Source organism: Pseudorasbora parva, chromosome 9, assembly GCF_024679245.1.
Source record: "Pseudorasbora parva isolate DD20220531a chromosome 9, ASM2467924v1, whole genome shotgun sequence".
In the NCBI taxonomy this organism is placed as follows: Eukaryota; Metazoa; Chordata; class Actinopteri; order Cypriniformes; family Gobionidae; genus Pseudorasbora; species Pseudorasbora parva.
The window spans coordinates 21,592,965-21,613,179 of record NC_090180.1 but is presented as its reverse complement, the minus strand read 5'-3'; the positions used below and the strand labels follow the sequence as shown (position 1 = coordinate 21,613,179).

Below are 20,215 nucleotides of genomic sequence, written 5' to 3'. Positions count from 1 at the left end.
CTGTAAAAACACCAGCTTTGTGAAATATTATTATACTTTTAAATAACTGTTTTCTATTTCAATATAAAATATGTTGAAATAGAATAGAATAGAATAGGCTGTAATTTATTCCTGTGATCAACACTGAATTTTCAGCCTAATTACTCCAGTCTTCTACACGATCCTTCAGAAACCATTCTAATATGATGATTTGATCCTCAAGAAACATTTATTATTATAATAGCCAATGTTGAAAACAGTTGTGCTGCTTCATATTTTGGATTTTTTTATTTTATTTTTTTTGGGGGGGGGGGGGGGGGGGGGAATTTAACTCAAAATGTATTGGAGCAATGCAAAAAACTTTTGAGAATTTAACTCAAAGTTTCTTGAGGCAACATCTTTTGAGAATTTAACTCAAAGTAACTTTTATTATTATTATAGCCAATGTTGAAAACAGTTGTGCTGCTTCATATCTTTGTGTAAACAGTGATCTTTTTTTTCAGGATTCTGATGTATAGAAAGTTCAAAAGAACAGCATTTGAAACAAATCTTTTGTAACAATGTAATGTCTGATTAATTGAATGCATCATTGCTGAGCAGATAAAATAATTTGTTTAAAAAGAAAAACTTACTGACTCCAAACTTTTGAGTGTGTATTTTGTTTGAAATAAATACAAAAAAGAGTACTGGATACTTTCTGGAGGTCAAACTTCTTGGATCATGTTCAGTTCATGATTTGGTACTTTGCATCTAATGCGATGAAATTTAGATATTTTTTAAATGTGACTTAAGTGTCCTACATACTTTCTGGGGCCACTGCCAAGTTTTATGATTACAGACTCTATTGAGCACAGTAATTTGTTTGCTCATTAAAACCGTTATTGACTTGACAGAAACCAGATTACTTGAAAAGCAGTCTTAACATGCATGTCGAGAAGCTTGCTCCATGATATGCAATTTCAGCACAACAGCATGTTTCTACTGGCATCGGCAGATTCATATCCTTTTGTCGTTCATAGTCTCTTGTGAGATTTGGAGAAAGCCACAAATGTTCAATCCAACCAAGTCTAGCTCAGAACGAAACAAGCATATTTGAAAGGTAGCCCAGGTTATGAAAAGCTTGTTCTGTCCTTGACGGCAGGAAAAAACCTCTGTTTATGTTTGTCTGTGTTTCCACTATAAATATATGTCCTAGAGAAAAGTGGCTCAAACATTTGCTCTTCTCCAGAATGTGCTAGTGCACTTCTAGCCCCATGTATTCTGCGTTTTCCGCTGCCGGCAAGTGGCCGTTGGTGTGTGTTTTGAGCTCCAGGGGGCAGAAGTCCTGCTGGTAGTCTGGGTTGTCCATGCTGTTCTGGGGGTTGAAGCCCTGCATGCTGAAGAATGGCTGGCTAGAAAGGAGCTGTTTGTGGGATGTGTTTAGATACTCGGGTGGGGCGGTGCCAGTGGGGCTTTTGAAGCAGTTGAGGTACTCTTCCTCAGTTTCGTCCAGCGCAGTTGAAGAGTGCAGAAGTGTGCGGGGGGGTCCTGGGTGTTGGTAAATTGGGTTGGTCATGTTGGACATCAGTGAGTCCTTCTGGTTTATATATTCTGGGAAGGAGGACAACATGGGCTAAATAAACATTTTATTCTGTCAATCATTTTAATTAGCAGTTAATTAAATGTGCATCTGCATACAAAAATACCTTAATGGTATTAGAATCTATTAAATCGATGCTTACCCTCAAGGTGTTCCAAACCTATGGAGCTTAACCCCTTAAGGGACATAGTAGAACACGAGATGGGAGGAAAAATTGTTTCCCTATGCTTTTGCTCTCTCTTGCAAAATATGTATGCAACTTTTGTGAACAAATGCAGTCCTCAGGCAAATGCAAAACTTAACACAAAGTTTTGCGAATTAACAAACTGTCTTGGGGGAATGCAACATTTTTGCGAAATTGTAAAGATTCACTCAAAGTTTCTTGTGGTAACGCAAACCTTTTGAGAATTAAATTTAAAGTTACTCTGGGGAAACCAAAACTTTTGAAAATGTAACTAAAAGTTATGCTGAGCAAAACTTTTGAGAATTTAACTCAAAACTTCTCTGGGGAACACAAAACGTTTGAGAATTTAAATAAAAGTTTATCTGAGGAACAAAACCTTTGAGAATTTATTAAAAGTTTCTCTGGGGAACAAAACTTTTGAGAATTTAACTAAAAGTTACTCTGATGAGCACAAAACTTTTGAGAATTTAACTAAAAGTTACTCTGAGGAACGCAAAACTTGAAAATTTAACTAAATGTTACTCTGAGGAACAAATCTTTGGAGAATTTAACTAAAACTTTCTCTGGAGAACAAAACTCAGAATTTAACTAAAAGTTTTTTTCTGGGGAACGCAAAACTTTTGAGAATTTAACTAAAAGTTACTCTGAGGAACGCAAAACTTTTGAGAATTTAACTAAAAGTTACTCTGAGGAACGCAAAACTTTTGAGAATTTAACTCAAAGTTTCTCTGGGGAACAAAACTTTTGAAAATTTAACTAAAAGTTTCTCTGTGGAACAAAACTTGAGAATTTAACTAAAAGTTACTCTGATGAACACAAAACTTTTGAGAATTGAACTAAATGTTACTCTGAGGAACAAATCTTTTGAGAATTTAACTAAAAGTTTCTCTGTGGAACAAATCTTTTGAGAATTTAACAACTAAAAGTTACTCTGATGAGCGCAAAACTTTTGAGAATTTAACTAAAAGTTACTCTGAGGAACGCAAAACTTAAAAATTTAAGTAAATGTTACTCTGAGGAACAAATCTTTCAGAATTTAACTAAAAGTTTTTCTGGGGAACAAAACTTTTGAGAATTTAACTAAAAGTTTCTCTGAGGAACGCAAAACATTTAAGAATTTAACTCAAGTTTCCCTGGGAAATGCAAAACTTTTGAGATTTTAACTCAAAGTTTGCTGAGGAACGCAAAACTTTTGAGAATTTAACTCAAAGTTACTCTGAGGAAAGCAAAACTTTTGAAAATGTAACTAGAAGTTACTCTGAGGAACACATATTTTGAGAATTTAACTAAAAGTTACTTTGAGGAACGCAAAACTTTTACAAACGAATGCAAACTTACTTGGGGGAATGCAAATCTTTAGCGAAACAAATGCAAAGTTTCTGATTGGAACGCAAAACTTTTGTGAATGAACACAAAGTTTCCTGGGGAGCAAACCTTTGTGGATGAATGCAAAGTTTCCTAGTGAAAACACATTGAAATCCTAACTCATATTTTTTTTTCACCATGTCCTTTGAGGGGCTCCATATAAACCTGTATGACTTCCTTTATTTCATGAAAAAAGGAGATATTTTGAAAAATGTTTGCATAACTTCACAATGGACACATTTGAATACACTGAGATTTGAAAGCTTTACTGGAAGTCTTTTTAGTGAAAGAAGACTTAAATTTCAGGCTGTTCTTAAAATCCTACAATAGTGTTACCTACTATGTGAAATTCATTCTATGGGAAAAAGCAGTGTGAATATTCTTCAAAATGTATCCTTTCGTGTTTCCTTTAAAAAAAAAATTCTAAAGCATACAGCCTTAAATCTATATGAGAGTGAAAAGATTATAAAATTTTCATTTCTTGGGTAAACTGTTCCTTTAAGAGTACAAAATCAGTGCATACCACAAGAACGCAAGACCAAGACTGACCAACAGAGGTGCTCATTTCCCCATAAACTAAATAGTGTCTCATATCTTTTTGGTCCTCATTCAACATTTTTTAATTTCAAAAGACTGACCATTCCAACCTGGAGCGGGCTGGAAGTCTCCCTCGTGGAACCGTTCTGTCGGGTCTGGGATGTAACGCAGAACCATGCTGTTCTCCCTTGCCGAGAAACCATTCTGTGAGAAAGTAAACATGCATTTCTTAACAAAGCTAGTTTCATCATGGTTAAACCGGTTTCATTTCCTGTAATTAACAATAGGTGATTGCATATAGGAGACGGCAAAAGCACAGCTGGTGACAGTTGTGTGCGTAATAAGGGGACCTTTTGTCCTGCATTTCAATTTATATGGAAGGAGTTTCTTACTATGTTCCATTGGGTAATTTTTTTTTTTTAAATCAAAAAAGCCTTTTTTCAACCCAAATATGAAAATAAATCATAATCACACAACCTTTTTAAAAGCCTGATAATTTAAACATGCCATTCCAATATTTTCACACAAATTATGACCCTCGTTGTTGACACCAGGACAAATATAGCAAAACCTTTTTTCCCCTTCAAAATTGTAAAAATTGTATTTGGTTACCAAGGAGATAGTATTGCTCAGGAAGAGCATGTTTCAGATGAAATATGAGGTGATGTCCTGTGTGAGATTATATGGTCTTTATGTATTTTTTTATTTTTTATTTTCCTTTTGATTGTGCTAGTTACTAGCTACCAATGCGATTCAGTGTCTTGATGTCTGACATGGTGAACTTACCCCGTTTCTGTTTTGACAGTTCCCAAGGCTGCTGTTGAGACTCTGAAACAAATTAAAGCAGTCATGTGTTTAGTATCAACCCCTAAAAATCAAGTATATATTTGTAACAAACCAAATACTTTTTGGTCTTTGTCAATTTCTTGCAATAAAATGTTCAAATGAGTATTGGAAGCTTGATTGAACTGTACTGGTGATTCTAAAAATGACACCACAACTACAGTGTAGCATCATTATAAACTTGACCTATAATAACATGCATATACATACACAAAATAATCATAGTTGACATTTTACATTGTTTCAAAGTGCCCATATTGTGTATTTTTTCTTCTTCAGATATTACATTTTATCCAGCTGTTATATTATATAGCTGTTTGTGAATGTAAAAGGTCTGCAAAGTTTTAAATATTAAAGTGCAGGATAAGTGGTTATTGAGCCTCATATATCAATCCAATGTAGAAACGGGTGCAGATCATCATATGACAGGGTTTATGACAGAGTTGTATGCCGCCCAATCCCATCATACTGAAATCCCATTGGCTAAAAACAATCATCATTTATCCATTTAGAAGTCTCGCCCTCAGAGTTTACGACATTGAGGACACCAAAAAACACCTGTTAACCTTGTATTTGAAATAAGTATAAGAAAATACATTGGATATGCTATATGACACACTTTCAATAGAGCATTTTACCATTGACAACACATTTAATAATGAACATTAATGAATATGTGGATTGAGCTTTCTATGTATTGCTTCCAGTCAAAATCTTTTAAAAAAAATATGGACGTAGCATCAGTGACGTCACCCATGGGATTCTGAAGAGCAGTTTTGAAGTTTAAAGTAGGGTCGAGCTGGCCGTTGCCAACGCGCAACTTTGCGTCACTCCCGGATAACAGAAAATGGGCATAGAGGCGGGACGAGGGTGGAGCTGAGATGATGTGATGACTAACAGACAGCAGAAAAGCTAGCCTAGAAATCTAGACGCACCACAGCGGCAGCAAATCTAGTCTGAAAAGAAAAGAACAAAGAACGGCACTGAAGTCATTCTTAAGAAGGGAAGATGTGTTCTGAGTTTTGCCGAGCGGATACGGCGAAAGTTTAATCTGTCAACGAGCTCTGCTTCACCTTCAACCGTTTATCCCGCCCCTCGGATTGAGCCTTGTCAATGATGATTTTCCAGACCAAACATCTTAAAGTGGGTCTGGCTTGTCAGGCTACAGAAAGGCAGCAATCCACCTGTCACTCAAAGTGGCCACGCCCTTAATTATGCAGAACTTTAAGGCTTTATATTCACCCCCCTTACAGTTGTCATGAAGGGCAAAATTAGCTGCACAGTCCAAAACCACAATTTGGCCGTAATCATGTTTTTTTTTTCTGCTGTAAAGTTGGGCATTTTAACATGGGGCTCAGTGAGATTCTGCTCCCTAGTGGCCAGTCGATGAGTTGCAGTTTAAATTACTTAAGTTTTGGCTTCACGAGAAACTGTGGGGACAGCTTGGTCAAAATGCTCTCAGAACAATTATCCGCCAGATTTACTATGCTGAATGCAAGTTCCCAGTAACTCAAAAACTTGAGTACACAAGTGAGATTTGAGCATTGCCACAGCTCACATCCATATTGATAAGTGTCAAGTTTTGGGTGGAAACTACCATACACATTTTTCTGTCGTACATTAGTTTGAGGGCTATTGTATCCTGAAATTAAAATTGCATTCTGAACTGATTTGAAATTATTTTTAATTCCTGTCTTTCTTGTCTGAGGGCCCAATCTGTTGTGATTGATCTACTCTGCTCTGATTGGTCAAACAGCCCAATTTGTTGTCATTGGTCTACTCTCCTTTGATTGGTCAGATGACTCAATCAGTTGTCAATGGTCTATTTTGATCTGATTGGTCAGATGGCCCAGTCTGTTGAGATTGGTCTACTCTGCTCTGATTGGTCAGACAGCCCAGTTTGTTTTCATTGGTCTACTCTCCTCTGATTGGTCAGATGGCCCAGTTTTTTGTCATTGATCTACTCTGCTCTGAGTAGTCTGATGGCCCAGTCTGTTGTGATTGATCTACTCTGCTCTGATTGGTCAGACAGCCCAGTTTGTTGTCATTGGTCTACTCTCCTTTGATTGGTCAGATGGCTCAGTCAGTTGTCATTGGTCTACTCTGCTCTGATTGGTCAGATGGCCCAGTCTGTTGTGACTGGTCTACTCTCCTCTGATTAGTGAGATGGCCCAGTCTGTTGTGATTGGTCTACTCAAGAGCAGAGTAGGCTCACAAAAAGGAAGGGTTTAGAGAGACCAAATTATTTATTGAACTTCAGACTATGTGAGAAAAGAGATGATGCTGCAGTGTATATTATAAGAAAATTTGTTGTATATTATATTAATTGTTTTTGATCTTTAATGCATGTTAACCTAGAAGACCTCTAAAACAAATTGAGAAGCATTTAAAATAGCATAATAGGGGTACTTTAATTTGCTTTACTGAACAATTGTAATGTGGGAGGGGCCGTGAAATATTTAGGCAAAGTTTTCCTGTCCAAAAATGTTGATGAATAATGAAGAACTGTACCACAAGACCCCTGTAATAGGGATTGGGTACTAATGTGTAGAAGTGTATTTGTTGTACGTTTTGGAATTATTTCTAGTCGATGTTGTACAATGGTTAATCCATTTAACTGACATGTCAAGATGATGACTGAGGACTGAATAAATCTCTTTATTTACCCCAACATGCACAAAACATGTCTGTACATGTTACGAGGAGAACAGAAGCCAGCCTTATTGAGGCTCCTAAACCATAACAAAACTAAGTCAGCAGTTCACGCAAGCATATCGCAGGGTTTCTTTTGCAAAACACGTTCGTAAAACACAAGTAACAACAAAAAGAAACATAGGCTAAATAAGCTACCATCTGTCAGAGAAACTACAGCCTTAAATGGTTATGCCTCAATGCCTGTGTTATATAAGACTCCGTCTGAGCTCAAGACCTTCGTTCTGCCAAAAAAAATTTAACAAGTGTTGCCCGCAAAAGCAATCAGACTTGAAAGGCTGAAGGAGCTTTGCACACACTTAGCGGCAGGCGCGAGGCCAGGAAACGCTCAGAACGCGGAGGCCTGGCGAGTCCTCTTGGACAGACGTGCTTGCTTTTCTGCTGCGGAACGGTCATTAATCAGGAGGCAGCTGGGAGGAAGCGGGGGAGAGGGCGAAGAAGCAGAAGGACAGCGGAACGGGAAGTGGGTGAAGGAGGCCAGGCCAGAAGATGACGAAAATCAGGCCAGGTACATACTCCTCTGCAGTGTGACCTTTTCCGTCCTTTTGAGTGAAAGCACACAACACTGTCATCAGATTTGATATGCAGTCACTGCTTTAGTGGTACCGCAGGGAGCATTCAGCTGCGACAGATGCTTTAGACGGGCTTTTAGTAGGGCTACTGCATTAATTTAGTATAGCATTGAATATAATTTATTACACAAATGTTTGTATATAAGTATATAATATGAAGTAAGCCATGTTTTATTTTATATACAGTAGTGGCCAGAATGGATGTCTGGCCTTTATTCAAATATTATTAAAAATGTGTTCAATATTTTGTAAGCAAACTGCCTAGTTGTACAATTAGTAGTCAAGACAATTGGCGAAAATGAAAATTAACTAAATTGTGTAGACATCCTTTTTACCCAGGATGTCAGATACAACACATGCAAAAAAAGAGAGAACCAACAAAATATTAATAACTAATCAATGTATGCTTTTTCCTGTGCGCTTTTTTGCCAAATAATTGTCAGATAAATACCTTAACTAAGTTTAGTGTTTTGCTAAAAAATATAAAATATTTGATCTTTTATTTGAGTTTTATATTATAATTATAATTTATACAATTTCATATTGGCCAGTGTCAGATATTTAATTGTGAATGCTCTTAAATGTAAAATGTTATGTAAAAAGTGTTAAATTGTAAATAAATATAAATTTTTCACACTTTTTTTTATATTATGTGGTGCTGCCTAAATTAACTTTATCTATTGATTTCAGTTTTTAGTGTTTTACACACACGCACGCACGCACGCACGCACGCACGCACGCACGCCATTTTTGATTATGTCATGTTTTAAGTAGTTCTTAATCATTCTAGCTTTCATGTAATCTTGTGTGATCTGTTTTATGCTTTCTTTTTATAATGAGATTGAAAATGCTGATTAGAAATGATTTGGTGTTTGAACATATTAGGAAGGCATTTAGTGAGCTGGATATGTAGCTAGAAGCAGCAGTACTGTGTGTTAGTGAGCATTACCACAGAGTGCAGCAGCTGTGTGCGGGAGGTGCTGGGGCTGCTGAAGAAGCTGTGATTGGGCACTAAATACTCTTCTACATCCACCGCTTCATCCAGCTCTCCAATCATCAGACTACGGTAGAACTTGGAGTCAGTAGGACTGGGTAAATGCATCCGATCATCACCCTGCCAACAGGAAAATAGTGACAGTGCTCAGATGTGAGCAAGGCTACAGTGAGCTTTCACAAATCAGAGTTGCGCTTCCCTCACCTGAATGACGAGATAGCGAGACGGGTCACGTGCCATTTTGGTGAACTCAGCGATGAGCTCCCTGAAGCGAGGTCTGCTCTCCGCATCGATCATCCAACCTGAATGAAAACATAGTGATGTGAGGATAAAGGTGATGATGACAAAGACGTTAAGTTTAAGGACTATAAATCTCTCATCGCCTAGCCACCCTCATGTTGCTTCAAACTCCTTTTTTTCTGATCGAATTCAATTAAGGACGCACAATATATCAGTATAATTTTGGTTAATCGTCGATATTAGAGATTTTTTAATTCATAGGTATTTTTAATTATTGTATATTGGCCGATATTGGATATTTAATTGCCCATGCTTAAAGTTAAAACACTAATAATTTAATAAAACAAAAAAAATCTTATTTTTATGGATTATTGTGGTGTTTATTATAATTTATCCATGCACATCACTAACTCCCCTGGACCCCTGAAGGTGTGCTGTGGTATCTGGCACCAAGATGTTAACAGGAGATCCTTTAAGTCCTGCAAGTTTTGAGGTGGCCCTCCATGGATCTGGCTTGTTTGTTCTGCACATCCCACAGATGGTTGACTGGATTGAGATCTGGGGAATTTTGAGGCTAAGTCAACACCTGTGTTCAACAATGTTCACACCATTTCTGAACATTATTTCATTTCTGCTTTGTGGCAGAGTGCATTAGCCTGCTGAAAGAAGCCTACGGGAAATAATGTTTCCATGAAAAGGTGTTCATGGTCTGCAAAAATGCTTAGGTAAGTGGTACAATGTCAAAGTAGCATCCACATGGATGGCAGGACCCAAAGTTTCCCAGCAAAACATTAGCTCAAAGCATCACACTGCCTCTGCTGGCTTGCCTTCTTCCCATAGTGCATCCTGGTGCCATGCGTCCCCCAGGAGAGTGACGCACACAAACACCCGGCATCCACGTGATGTAAAAGAAAACATCAGACCAGACCACTTTCTTCCAATGCTCTGTGGTCCAGTTCTGAAGCTCACGTGCCCACTATTGGTGCTTTCTGTGGTGGACAGGGGTCAATCATGGGCACCCTGACTGGTCTGTGGCTAAGCAACCCCATACGCAACAAACTGTGATGCACTGAGTATTCTGACACCTTTCTATCAGAACCAGCATTAACTTCCTGAGCAATCTGAGGTACAGTAGCTCGTCTGTTTGATTGGAACACATGGGCCAGACTTTAATCCCCTCGTACATCAATGATCCTTGGCCGGCAATGAACTTTTCGATAGTTCGCCACTGTTCCTTCCTTGGACCACTTTTGATAGATACTGACCACTGCAGACCAGAAACACTCAACAAGAGCTGAAGTTTTGGAGATGCTCTGACCCAGTCGTCTAGCCATCACAACTTGGCCCTTGTCAAACTCGCTCAAATCCTTACTTTTGCCCATTTTCCAACACATCAACTTCGAGGGCAAAGTGTTCAATTGCTGCCTAATATATTCCACCCACTAACTAAAGAGATAATTAGTGTTATTCACTTTACCGGTCGGTCATTATGCTATGCCTGATCGGTGTAATATATATATATATATATATATATATAACCAGGTCTGCCACTGGTTCCCACTAAAAATAATAGGTTTATGATGCTTCTGATGGAAACAATATGTATAAAACAGACAAAGACATTGTTTTTATGAATAACAGCTGAATACCTTTGCTGGAAAAGTACATTTGGAAAACTATTTTATGGCATATTAATGGGTATCATCAATCACTGATCAAAAAGGTAGAAAGGATTACACATGTTCACTTTATAATACAGCAATGAATCAAACTTACATTTGACCATTATCATGTACACATCAATGGTGCAGATAGGAGGCTGAGGAAGTCTTTCTCCTTTCTCGAGAACTTCAGCGATTTCACGAGCGGGAATCCCATCGTATGGCTTTGTTCCAAATGTCATCAGCTCCCAGACTGTCACACCTAGAGTAGAGTATCATTCAATGAAAAACAGCTCATTTTATTCAATACTGAGAGATCCTCAGCTTTAAAAGAGATCTTATAAGATCAAAATTAACCCTATTACTTTCTACATCCACATTCCTGGTCATGTTCACTGTGGCAAGTTTATCCAATTAAAACTTTGCATGACCCAAGCTATATCCTATATGCATAAGTCCTGAATTTTCAATGCAAAATTGGAAAAATTAAAAAATTCAATTTCTAAAATAAGCAATACCTTTTACTTCTGTTATTCGTAAACTGCTACTAACCATAACTCCAGACGTCACTCTGGTGGGTGTATGTCCTGTGCAGGATGGATTCGAGAGCCATCCATTTTATTGGCACCTGTTGAAGGACAACAAGGCAACATAAAATCTCTATTTCAAAAGCAAAAATGGGAAGCGAACACACTTGACATTCAAAAGATGACCTTATGATTGTTAGTAATCTTATCCTTGTATAGTTAGGACCCTAATAAGCAGTGTTGGGGAAAGTTACTTTTAAAAGTAATGTATTACAACATTGCGTTACTAATTGCATAACTAATTGTGTAACTTAGTTACTTTATAAGAACGTAATGTGTTACCTTACTTTTGCTGGTTTGTTTGTTTTTAATAACAAATTTTAATTAACAAAAAGTTTTATTTTCAAATGTAAAGGCCCTTTCACATGAACAAGTGAAATGAATAAGCCTCACGTAGAAGAAATGCAAATTCACGCCTGTACAGTAGAGGGTGCAGCTCAAACAATCCATTCAGCTGTGACACCATTTTGGTTTGCAGAATAAAACACAATGGGCACTATTTTAATATTTTAATTCAGTTGCCTCAAAATAGCAACGCCAACTGATGCACATGACATTTGTTATTTAAACAACATGGCGCAGGACGTGATAATGATAACTGCTTCTGGCTAAAACTAGAAAAAACATTTAAGTTGTGGGTTCATGATAGGGCCCACAATGTCTAAAGTCATTTTTGTTTATTATTGGTTGAATTTGATAATGCAAGGTAAGTAGCAAAGATATTGGTTAATAAAGTAAGATTAAATACATAAAAGTATATGTGTGTAATTTAACATGTAATTATTGCAGGTTTGTGTAATACTCGGAGTTTGCATTTCACTGTTTTTTATTCAATTTGAGGAATACTAAATTTGTGAGCTGATTAAATGCTCACATTAGTCTAGAACTACAATATCCATCATGTTCACACAGCACACGACACCTCTGAACTTATGCTGTCTTCATGTGCTATCGGAATTTGGATAATTCCCACTTCTGATGTTGTGATTACGAGTTCATCGCATTCGAAATAGGAGGGCAATCGTGCAAGTTTTACCTAGGAAACTATTTAAAACTAAAGTATTTATCATAATTCTGAGAGCATGTGAAGGCAGCATTACTCACAAATTCTCCCAACATGTCAGTCTGTCAGTCAATAAATGGGAAAACAAAGTAGCTTGAGTTACTTATTTGAAAAAGTAACTAAAATATTTTGCTGTAAAATAATGCATTACTTTACTAGTTACTTAAATGACTAGTTACCGGTTCTTAAAGTAATCTGATTACATAACTCATGATACTTAAAGGTCCTTTTTTTAATGTGTTTTTGAAGCCTTGATTGTGTTTACAGTGTGCAATATAACATGAGTTTGTGTTTCGCGTGTAAAAATCAAAGTATTTTTCCCAAAATTTACTTATCTGTACACTGTTGTTTTCTCCATAGACAGTAAAAGAAATGGACAGAGCGTTCCCATAGACTTCAATGGCAAAAAATAAGGTAAATTAGAAGCACTCACTTTCTGATGGCTGAGCGAACTGCGCATGCTCAGACTGAGCTTGACAACGTAGATGTGACGTAAGCAACCTGTCTGACAGCTGTAGGCTTCTAGTAGTTGTGGAAAATGAAATCTGAATCACGTTGTTTAAATATTTTCTCCCGTTGCTTTTGGCTCACTATCGGCTTCTCCCCTTTTATGCATTGTCGTGTTTCTTTATAAATAAACAATGGACAAATGGAGTCTTTAAACGCCTCAGATGTGAAGTTATTTACTGTCAAAGTGACTTTTTTTTTAGAGGCTCAAAAATGACTTTTTTACTGACTCAAAAATGAATGACAGCAAGTGATGGCTTGGTTAGCAATGGCCGCCCCTATGGGTGGAACGTAGCCTAGAAATCTAGACGCACCCTAGCGGCAGCAAATTTAATCTGCCCGCAAGTGTCGTCTAGGAACTCTCAATAATACCCTTCTGAGCTCTATTCCTCACAATCTGGACGGGCAAATCACATCGTGTATAGAGTCGGCGGGTGGGGCCATAATGACGACGGCGGAGTTGAGTTTGCGTGCTTCTAGTAACACAGTCTTCTAGTAAACACAGAAACTGGCGAACGGCTGTCTTTCGAATCAGCTTTGACTGCGATTCTGGAAGACTTGGAGTAAAGCTTTTCTCTGAGAAAAAAACAAAGAACGGCACTGAAGTCATTCTTAAAAAGGGAAGATGTGTTCGGAGTTTAGCCGACCGGATACGGTGAATGTTTAATCTATCAACAAGCTCTGTTTCACCTTTGTTGCTCTGGTTGGTTGTAGCGCTATCCTATCGCGTGCAGAGGGAGTTTAAAAGACAACCGTTTATCCCGCCCCTCGGATTGAGCCCTGTCTATGGTGAGTTTCCAGACCAAACATCTTGATGTGGGTCTGGCTTGTCAGGTTAGGTGGAACGCTTTCCGAGTGCTAGATTACCCCCTTGGTTTTCTCTGTCCTAAAATGGCCTGATGATTTCCTTGTTCTATGAATTCCCTCCTTCAGAAATACGTAACGAGTTCTGATTGGGCCAGCGCTTCCCGTGTTGTGATTGGACAGCAGCTTAGCGCACTTTGCCCGGAAAGGTCCCGCCTCTTACCATAACGGGTAGATGCAAGCACTCAATGTGCACTCTTCTCCACGTGGGAGAGCAACAAGACCACGCCTCCTATTTTGCGTGTCCTTGTGGGCGGAGGGTTAGTCAACAAACGGTTCTAGTGACGTCATTACAGCAGGAAGTGCAGGGGTGTAGTCCAAACCGGCCGTTCGCTGTAGGCTTTGAAAGGGAACTTCTGTTAAATAAAATATCTCGCTTGGCATTGAACTTTGAGCTTTATAATTTTACAGGTATTATTTATGCTCTAACAGCAACATTTCACACTAACTAAAGTTTGAAAGATGGGATCGCGAAGAACGGGACCTTTAAATGCACTACCCCCAACACTGCTTATAAGAGGCCACATTCATCTTCTCTTCATTAGTTTTTAGGACAGTTTAGGAACTAGTAAATTCAAAAACTGTCATCAACATCCACTTTCTCACAAAAGAGACAGACCTTTCCACCATCTGCGTGATACTCCTTCTCATCTGCGTTTAACAGCTTAGCCAGGCCAAAATCAGTGATCTTCACATGCTGAGGGGTTTTCACCAGCACATTACGAGCAGCCAAGTCTCTGTGCACAAGATGGCGCTCTTCCAGGTAATTCATTCCCTATAACAGCCAGAGAGAAATTCAAAAGATTTGTTTAGTCGACTTCAGTTAATATTGGGATTTACTCACTCAAGCTGGAATGAAAATTATGTGATGAAAGTATACAAATTAGTGTACATTGGATATGTATAAGTCGACTGATTTGAGCTTATTTGACTATTGTCTACTTTGTTCAGATAAATTACTATATGTTGATGTGTATGTTCTGTTTTTTGTTATCATTCTCTGTTCTTATCCATCATTTTTTGCACTCTGTACTGTACTGTACTGTACTGTAAAGTTTTTACTGTAAATGGAACATATACCAAATCAAAATCAAATTGATCAGGATGTATGACATGACTAAGTGTAAATAAACTTTAAGAAGTGGACAGATCAGGGGAAATGCTGTATAGATCATTAGCAAATAATATAAAACACAACTGTTATGGAAAGAATGACTGCAAACTGATGATATTCAAAGGGAAGTCAGGATCCAAGTTTAAGATTTGTTCATATATTTCTTTTCTGAGAATGTTATATCATCATACCAACCACATCTCTACATTTTCTAGTCCTATTCTGATCAAGGTTTCTCTCAAAAAAGAAATGTTATTCCCTCAGCAGTGAGGACCAAAAAAGGCCCGTCTGCTTAAAAAATCATCACAGTTACTGATTTGCACTTCAGAAACGAGACATGACTTCAAATATTGAATATTTGCGAGTGCTATGGATCTGTGGGAGGTATTACCTATTTTCGGTTTTCGCATCACCAGCGAGAAACCTGGATAGGCATATAAATTCATTCCAAATCTAAAAATGTCTCTTTATACCTTCTAGTTTTGCAACGTATTAAACAATTAGCATTTACCCCTCCCTATTTCCTTTAATAATATAGAGTACAACAGGGAGAACAGGACTGGGACAAGTTTATAATTAAACTAGGATGACATATAATTTAATAATTGATCACAAATAAAATGAAACAAATAAAAATCTTTGAAAATAACTTATTAATTATTTTATTTTAAATATGAATTAATATATTAATACTATGAAATAATTATTTTAAATAATTAATTGTACTGAACACAATGACAGGCATCTCAAACCATCTGTTCCTCATCAAATGAAATGACTCACTGGTTATCTGAAGGGATGAGATTTAAAAACAACTATGAAACATACAATCCATTTTACCTTAGCAATCTGCACACACCAGTTGAGCAGGTGTTGTGAGCCGATGTTGTCTTTGTTTTCTCTGACGTAGTCCAGCAAACAGCCGAAAGGCATCAACTGGGTGATAAGTTGGACGGTGGAGGTCAGGCAGATGCCGAGCAGACGGCACACGTGAGGATGGTCGACGGTGGCCATCACATAGGCCTCCTATAGATACAAACAAATGAGCTCAGCACCAATGCTACATACTGTATATGGTATACAGCAACACTGACAAATACCAGGGCTGTGTATAGTCCCTAAAGCCATCGAACTAACAAATTAGGTGCCTCGAGCGCATCAGAAAATATTTGCACAAACAAAGGCCTGAAGAAAAATGCTTCAGGAAATTCAAAACCTAGTAGGAACATATAATCAAACCCTGGGCAATTTACAGAACTTCTCCTAGGTGATTTAGAGCTGCCAAAACCAACAACATCTTCCTTTCAAATAGGGAGTGACTGATATCCATTTCAATTTTTCTTTCTAACATTAAAACGACTGTGCGGGTCTGTTAGAATTTGGCTTCTGCAGACGTTCAAAATGTTACACTGTGCGTTTCCATAGATGAATTATTTTCAAAGTGACCTTGAGAGTGGCCTGTGCAGCCAGATTCTCACAATCGAAGAGCTTACTGGAGGAAATTACATTCTTTCTGTTCGCAACAGCAAACAAGAGTTGAAATTGCTCCATTCCTACACTCCTCCTGGTTGAAGTTTCTGTTCTGTATCAACTCCACACAGCCCTCAAGGTTGTATAATATACTGTAGATTTCAGCTGAGCTTGTCACTGGAGACTATGGCCTTTTCTGAGCAATCATTCTCTTAACTAGAATGACGGAACAGATTTCACTGTCTGTGTTTACTGAAATAATTTACTGGATAACTTGATCACATAGATACAGAGCAGATGCATGAAGAGAAGAAGGTTTGATTGTAGAACTGCATTTCTTCAGAATGTTTTATATTTGTTAATGTTAATTTTAACACATTATTCTGTAAAATTTTACAATAAGGTTCATTAGTTAACTACATTAGCTAAGCAACATGAACTAATAATGAACTGCACTTATAAAGCCTTTATTTATCTTTATTAATTTTAATTTCAACATTTACTAACACTTCATTCAAATCTTGTTAACATTAGATAATGCACTAATGTGAACTAACATGAACAAACCATGAACAGCTGGATTTATATCAACTAATGTTAACAAAGATTAACAAATACAGTAACAAATGATCTGCTCATGGTTAGTTCATGTTAGTTAAAACATTAACTTAAGTTAAACTAAAGTGACACCTTATAATAAAGTGTTACCATTATTCAAATCAAAAGTTGTATTTGTTAACATAGTTAATAGTTAATGCAGTGGAAAATACCATGAACAAACAATAAAGTTGTATTTTTATTAGCTAATGTTAACAAAGATTGACAAATACAATAACAAATGCTCGTTGTTAGTAACTAATATTAACAAATGAAACCTTATTGTAAAGTGTTACCGTGATTTTAAGTAAATGCATGAAGCCAGTTCATTACAGATAAAGACTAACATTTGACGTGATTCAAAATCATATGCATTTTCAAATTGAACATTAACAGTATACTTGTAGGTATACAAACAACTTTTGAGAAATATTTTTTCATGATAAGTGTGATTTAGCCCATTTGGTTTGTAATTATATCGAATACATTGACATTTAATGTGGCGGAATTCAATTTCTGGTGAACTATTCCCTTTAAGCTAGTTCTCTAGTTCACAAACACCACATTCCCAGATGTTGTGTTTTCTGGGTCAGTGTGACAATAACAGTTCTGTTTCTGAACACTCTAAATCAAACAGTCAACTCTGGAAAGTTTTTAAATGTTGTCATTTGTTGCGCAATTTCAGCCAGCCTTAAAGTCACCATGAAATCAAAACAGACAAATTTGTTTTTAATGGAATATTGCAGTATTAAAGGGATAGTTCACCCAAAATGTTTAACTCTGTCATCATTCACTCACCCTCAAGTAGTTCCAAAACTGTATGAGTTTCTTTGTTCTGTTGGACACAAAAGAAGATATTTTGAAGAATGCTTGTAACAAAGCAGATAGAGAAATCATTGACTACCGTAGTATTTTTCCTCCTACTATGGTAGTCCATGGTTGCTCTGCTTGGTTACAAACATTCTTTAAAATATCTTCTTTTGTGTTCAGCAGAAGAAAAAAAAACTCAAACAGGTTTGGAACAACTTGAGGGAGAGTAAATGATGATAGAATTTTCATATTTGGGTGAACTATCCCTTTAAATGTCCAAATGCATGTTTCCTTTTTGTTTTTAATCAAATAACTTTCCCTCTTGCAGCACTTCTTTGATGATGTGTTTACCGGCATGAGGGCGGGGCAACCTGTCACTCACATGAGATCCATCAATAGCAAACGACAGCCATCCAATTAATTCCCCAGGGCAAAAGAAAGTCCTGCCCTACATGGTTTCTTATTTAAGAAGCTGTTTACTCAGATACACGTCAAAATAGGAAAGAAAAGACTATCACAACTTTTTTTAATGCTGACATTAATAGTTTAAACACCTTTTGGTATGTCACGTGTTGTATGTCACGTGCTCTTTAATTATCTATGCAGTATTGACAACAGTAAACAAGGCAATGAGTCACAGAGAATAAATCATGAATAAGGTCAGATGTGACAAACACGTCAATTCGCACTATATACTCACGTCCAAGATCTCCTTGTTTGCTTTGTAAGACGTGGCTTCTCGTAAGACCTTAATGGCGACGGGGATCTTCACACTCTCTCCCTCTGGAACCCACAAACCCTGCAGCAAAATATTTGTCTTAATATATTATATTAACACTCAGTGTTTTGCAAGTTTTGTTTATGTCTACAGATCAACAGCGAAGAGACCTTATGCAGGTTTCAGACCACACAATATTTTTGTCTGCTATGATAGGCCCCTACACCAGGCGCAATGTGAAGACGGCAGACGTGATGCACTGATGTACGTGATGATGAACTGTTTTTTTGCTAGTTTCAGCCCGACGCAGTTATCATTTTTACGTGCTCCACTTTGTTTAAATAGCAAACGCACTCGGACGCATCTTTTCGCCCATGGTGTGAAAAACAGGTGTGTTTAGGCGCATTGTTAACGTGTTGCTCTTTTGGGGCAACCGAAACCTACTGCGCCATTGACCAACAAAAACCTGGTTTAAAATCAATATTTCAGTATTTTTTATGTTATTTAGAAGGCACGTTAGTAATATGCGCATATAGTAAGGTGCACAATGTGTGTACACACGAATTATGCCATGGTGCAAGTCCTACACGGGTCCATTTTTGGAGACCCGTCCCCGCCCGTACCCGCAAGCTTAGCACCAGATCCGACCCATGACCCGTGAAAATATCAAAATTAAATCCGCACCCGCCCAGACCCGTTAATATTTGGCCGACCCATGCCCACGATAAATCACATACGCTAAAACATTCAAATTATCGAGAAGGCGATAATTATCTATATAATCATAGAGAAGGCAGAACTAGCAACTGTCTTCCAGAAGCAAGATCATAAACAAACGATGGACTAGCCTGATGCTAATTCCAGTACTCATCCGGTTTCTGAAACGCCTCCACTATCGTTGGCCAGCACTTATTTATCTTTTCATATCTTTTTTTCTTCACTCTGTCATGGTAGTTCCACAAGGAAACATCATAAAGGAAGGAGTATTGTTACCAAAGCTCTATGAAGCTTTCTTCCACTGTATAATTCTACCTTGGAAGCAACAATACCATTGTTTCTTTCATTTCGCTATGTAAGAAAGCTGTGTAAGGAAGAGCTTCTCTACTCCTCCTTTTTCGGAGGGCCGAAAAAATGAAACATGCTTGTCTTTATGATATGAAATATCATACTGTGTGTGTGGTATGAATTTAATCCGGATGCACTACATTCGCCATGTTCTCATTATCATGTGACCTACCAGAGTCAGTTGCGTCGCTTCACAGCAATTCATAAATCTTCTCCTGTGGCCTCATAAGATAGTAAAGTGTTGATTGGTCACCCGGGGACTTTTTGCCTACTCTTTTATGCTTACCGTGAATTTGGAAATACTTATTTTGTCACATTTTTCACCTAAATAGTAGGGAAGTATCCGATTTAGGATGCAGCCTTTCTGTCTGGATGTCGTGATGCATCACAGACACGGTGACGGTTATCGCCCACTATGACACACAGTACGAGATACAATAATTCATTCTTCTTGAAGGTTCTGAGCTTAATGAATCAGCGTATTGATTCATGATTCGGATTGCGAATCGCTGATTCGATACGCTGATTCATAACGCTCCGAAGCTTCACTAAGCAGTGTTTTGAAATCAGCCATCACTATATAAGTCATTATTTAGGGTGTTTTTTTTCCGCACAAAAACTACTCGTCGCTTTTTAAATTAATTTAATGTAAAACCACTGTAGTGAAATGGACTTAGTAACAACGTCTTTAGTGCCTTTTATGTAGCCTGGATGCCAGCCGAACTTAGCCCCGCCCACAAATTTTTTAGGTTGG

The 20,215-nt window shown here is 37.6% G+C and overlaps 1 protein-coding gene across 2 annotated transcripts in view; it reads right to left on the bottom strand.

The window, feature by feature from the left end:
- Positions 1-294: 294 nt before the first annotated feature.
- egfra (epidermal growth factor receptor a (erythroblastic leukemia viral (v-erb-b) oncogene homolog, avian)) overlaps positions 295-20,215 on the bottom strand; it is an 85,828-nt gene continuing 65,907 nt past the window's right edge. Inside the window, exons 19-28 of one of the 2 annotated variants that reach the window (XM_067454322.1) lie at positions 18,379-18,477; positions 15,642-15,827; positions 14,307-14,462; positions 11,219-11,294; positions 10,782-10,928; positions 8,970-9,067; positions 8,721-8,885; positions 4,431-4,472; positions 3,746-3,848; positions 295-1,569 (exon numbers count right to left, since the gene is read on the bottom strand). In XM_067454322.1, coding sequence (XP_067310423.1) covers positions 1,214-1,569; positions 3,746-3,848; positions 4,431-4,472; positions 8,721-8,885; positions 8,970-9,067; positions 10,782-10,928; positions 11,219-11,294; positions 14,307-14,462; positions 15,642-15,827; positions 18,379-18,477 — 1,428 coding nt within the window. In that variant the 3' untranslated portion in view covers positions 295-1,213. The remainder of the gene's footprint in view (positions 1,570-3,745; positions 3,849-4,430; positions 4,473-8,720; positions 8,886-8,969; positions 9,068-10,781; positions 10,929-11,218; positions 11,295-14,306; positions 14,463-15,641; positions 15,828-18,378; positions 18,478-20,215) is intronic. The other variant, XM_067454323.1, reaches the window with a different exon arrangement.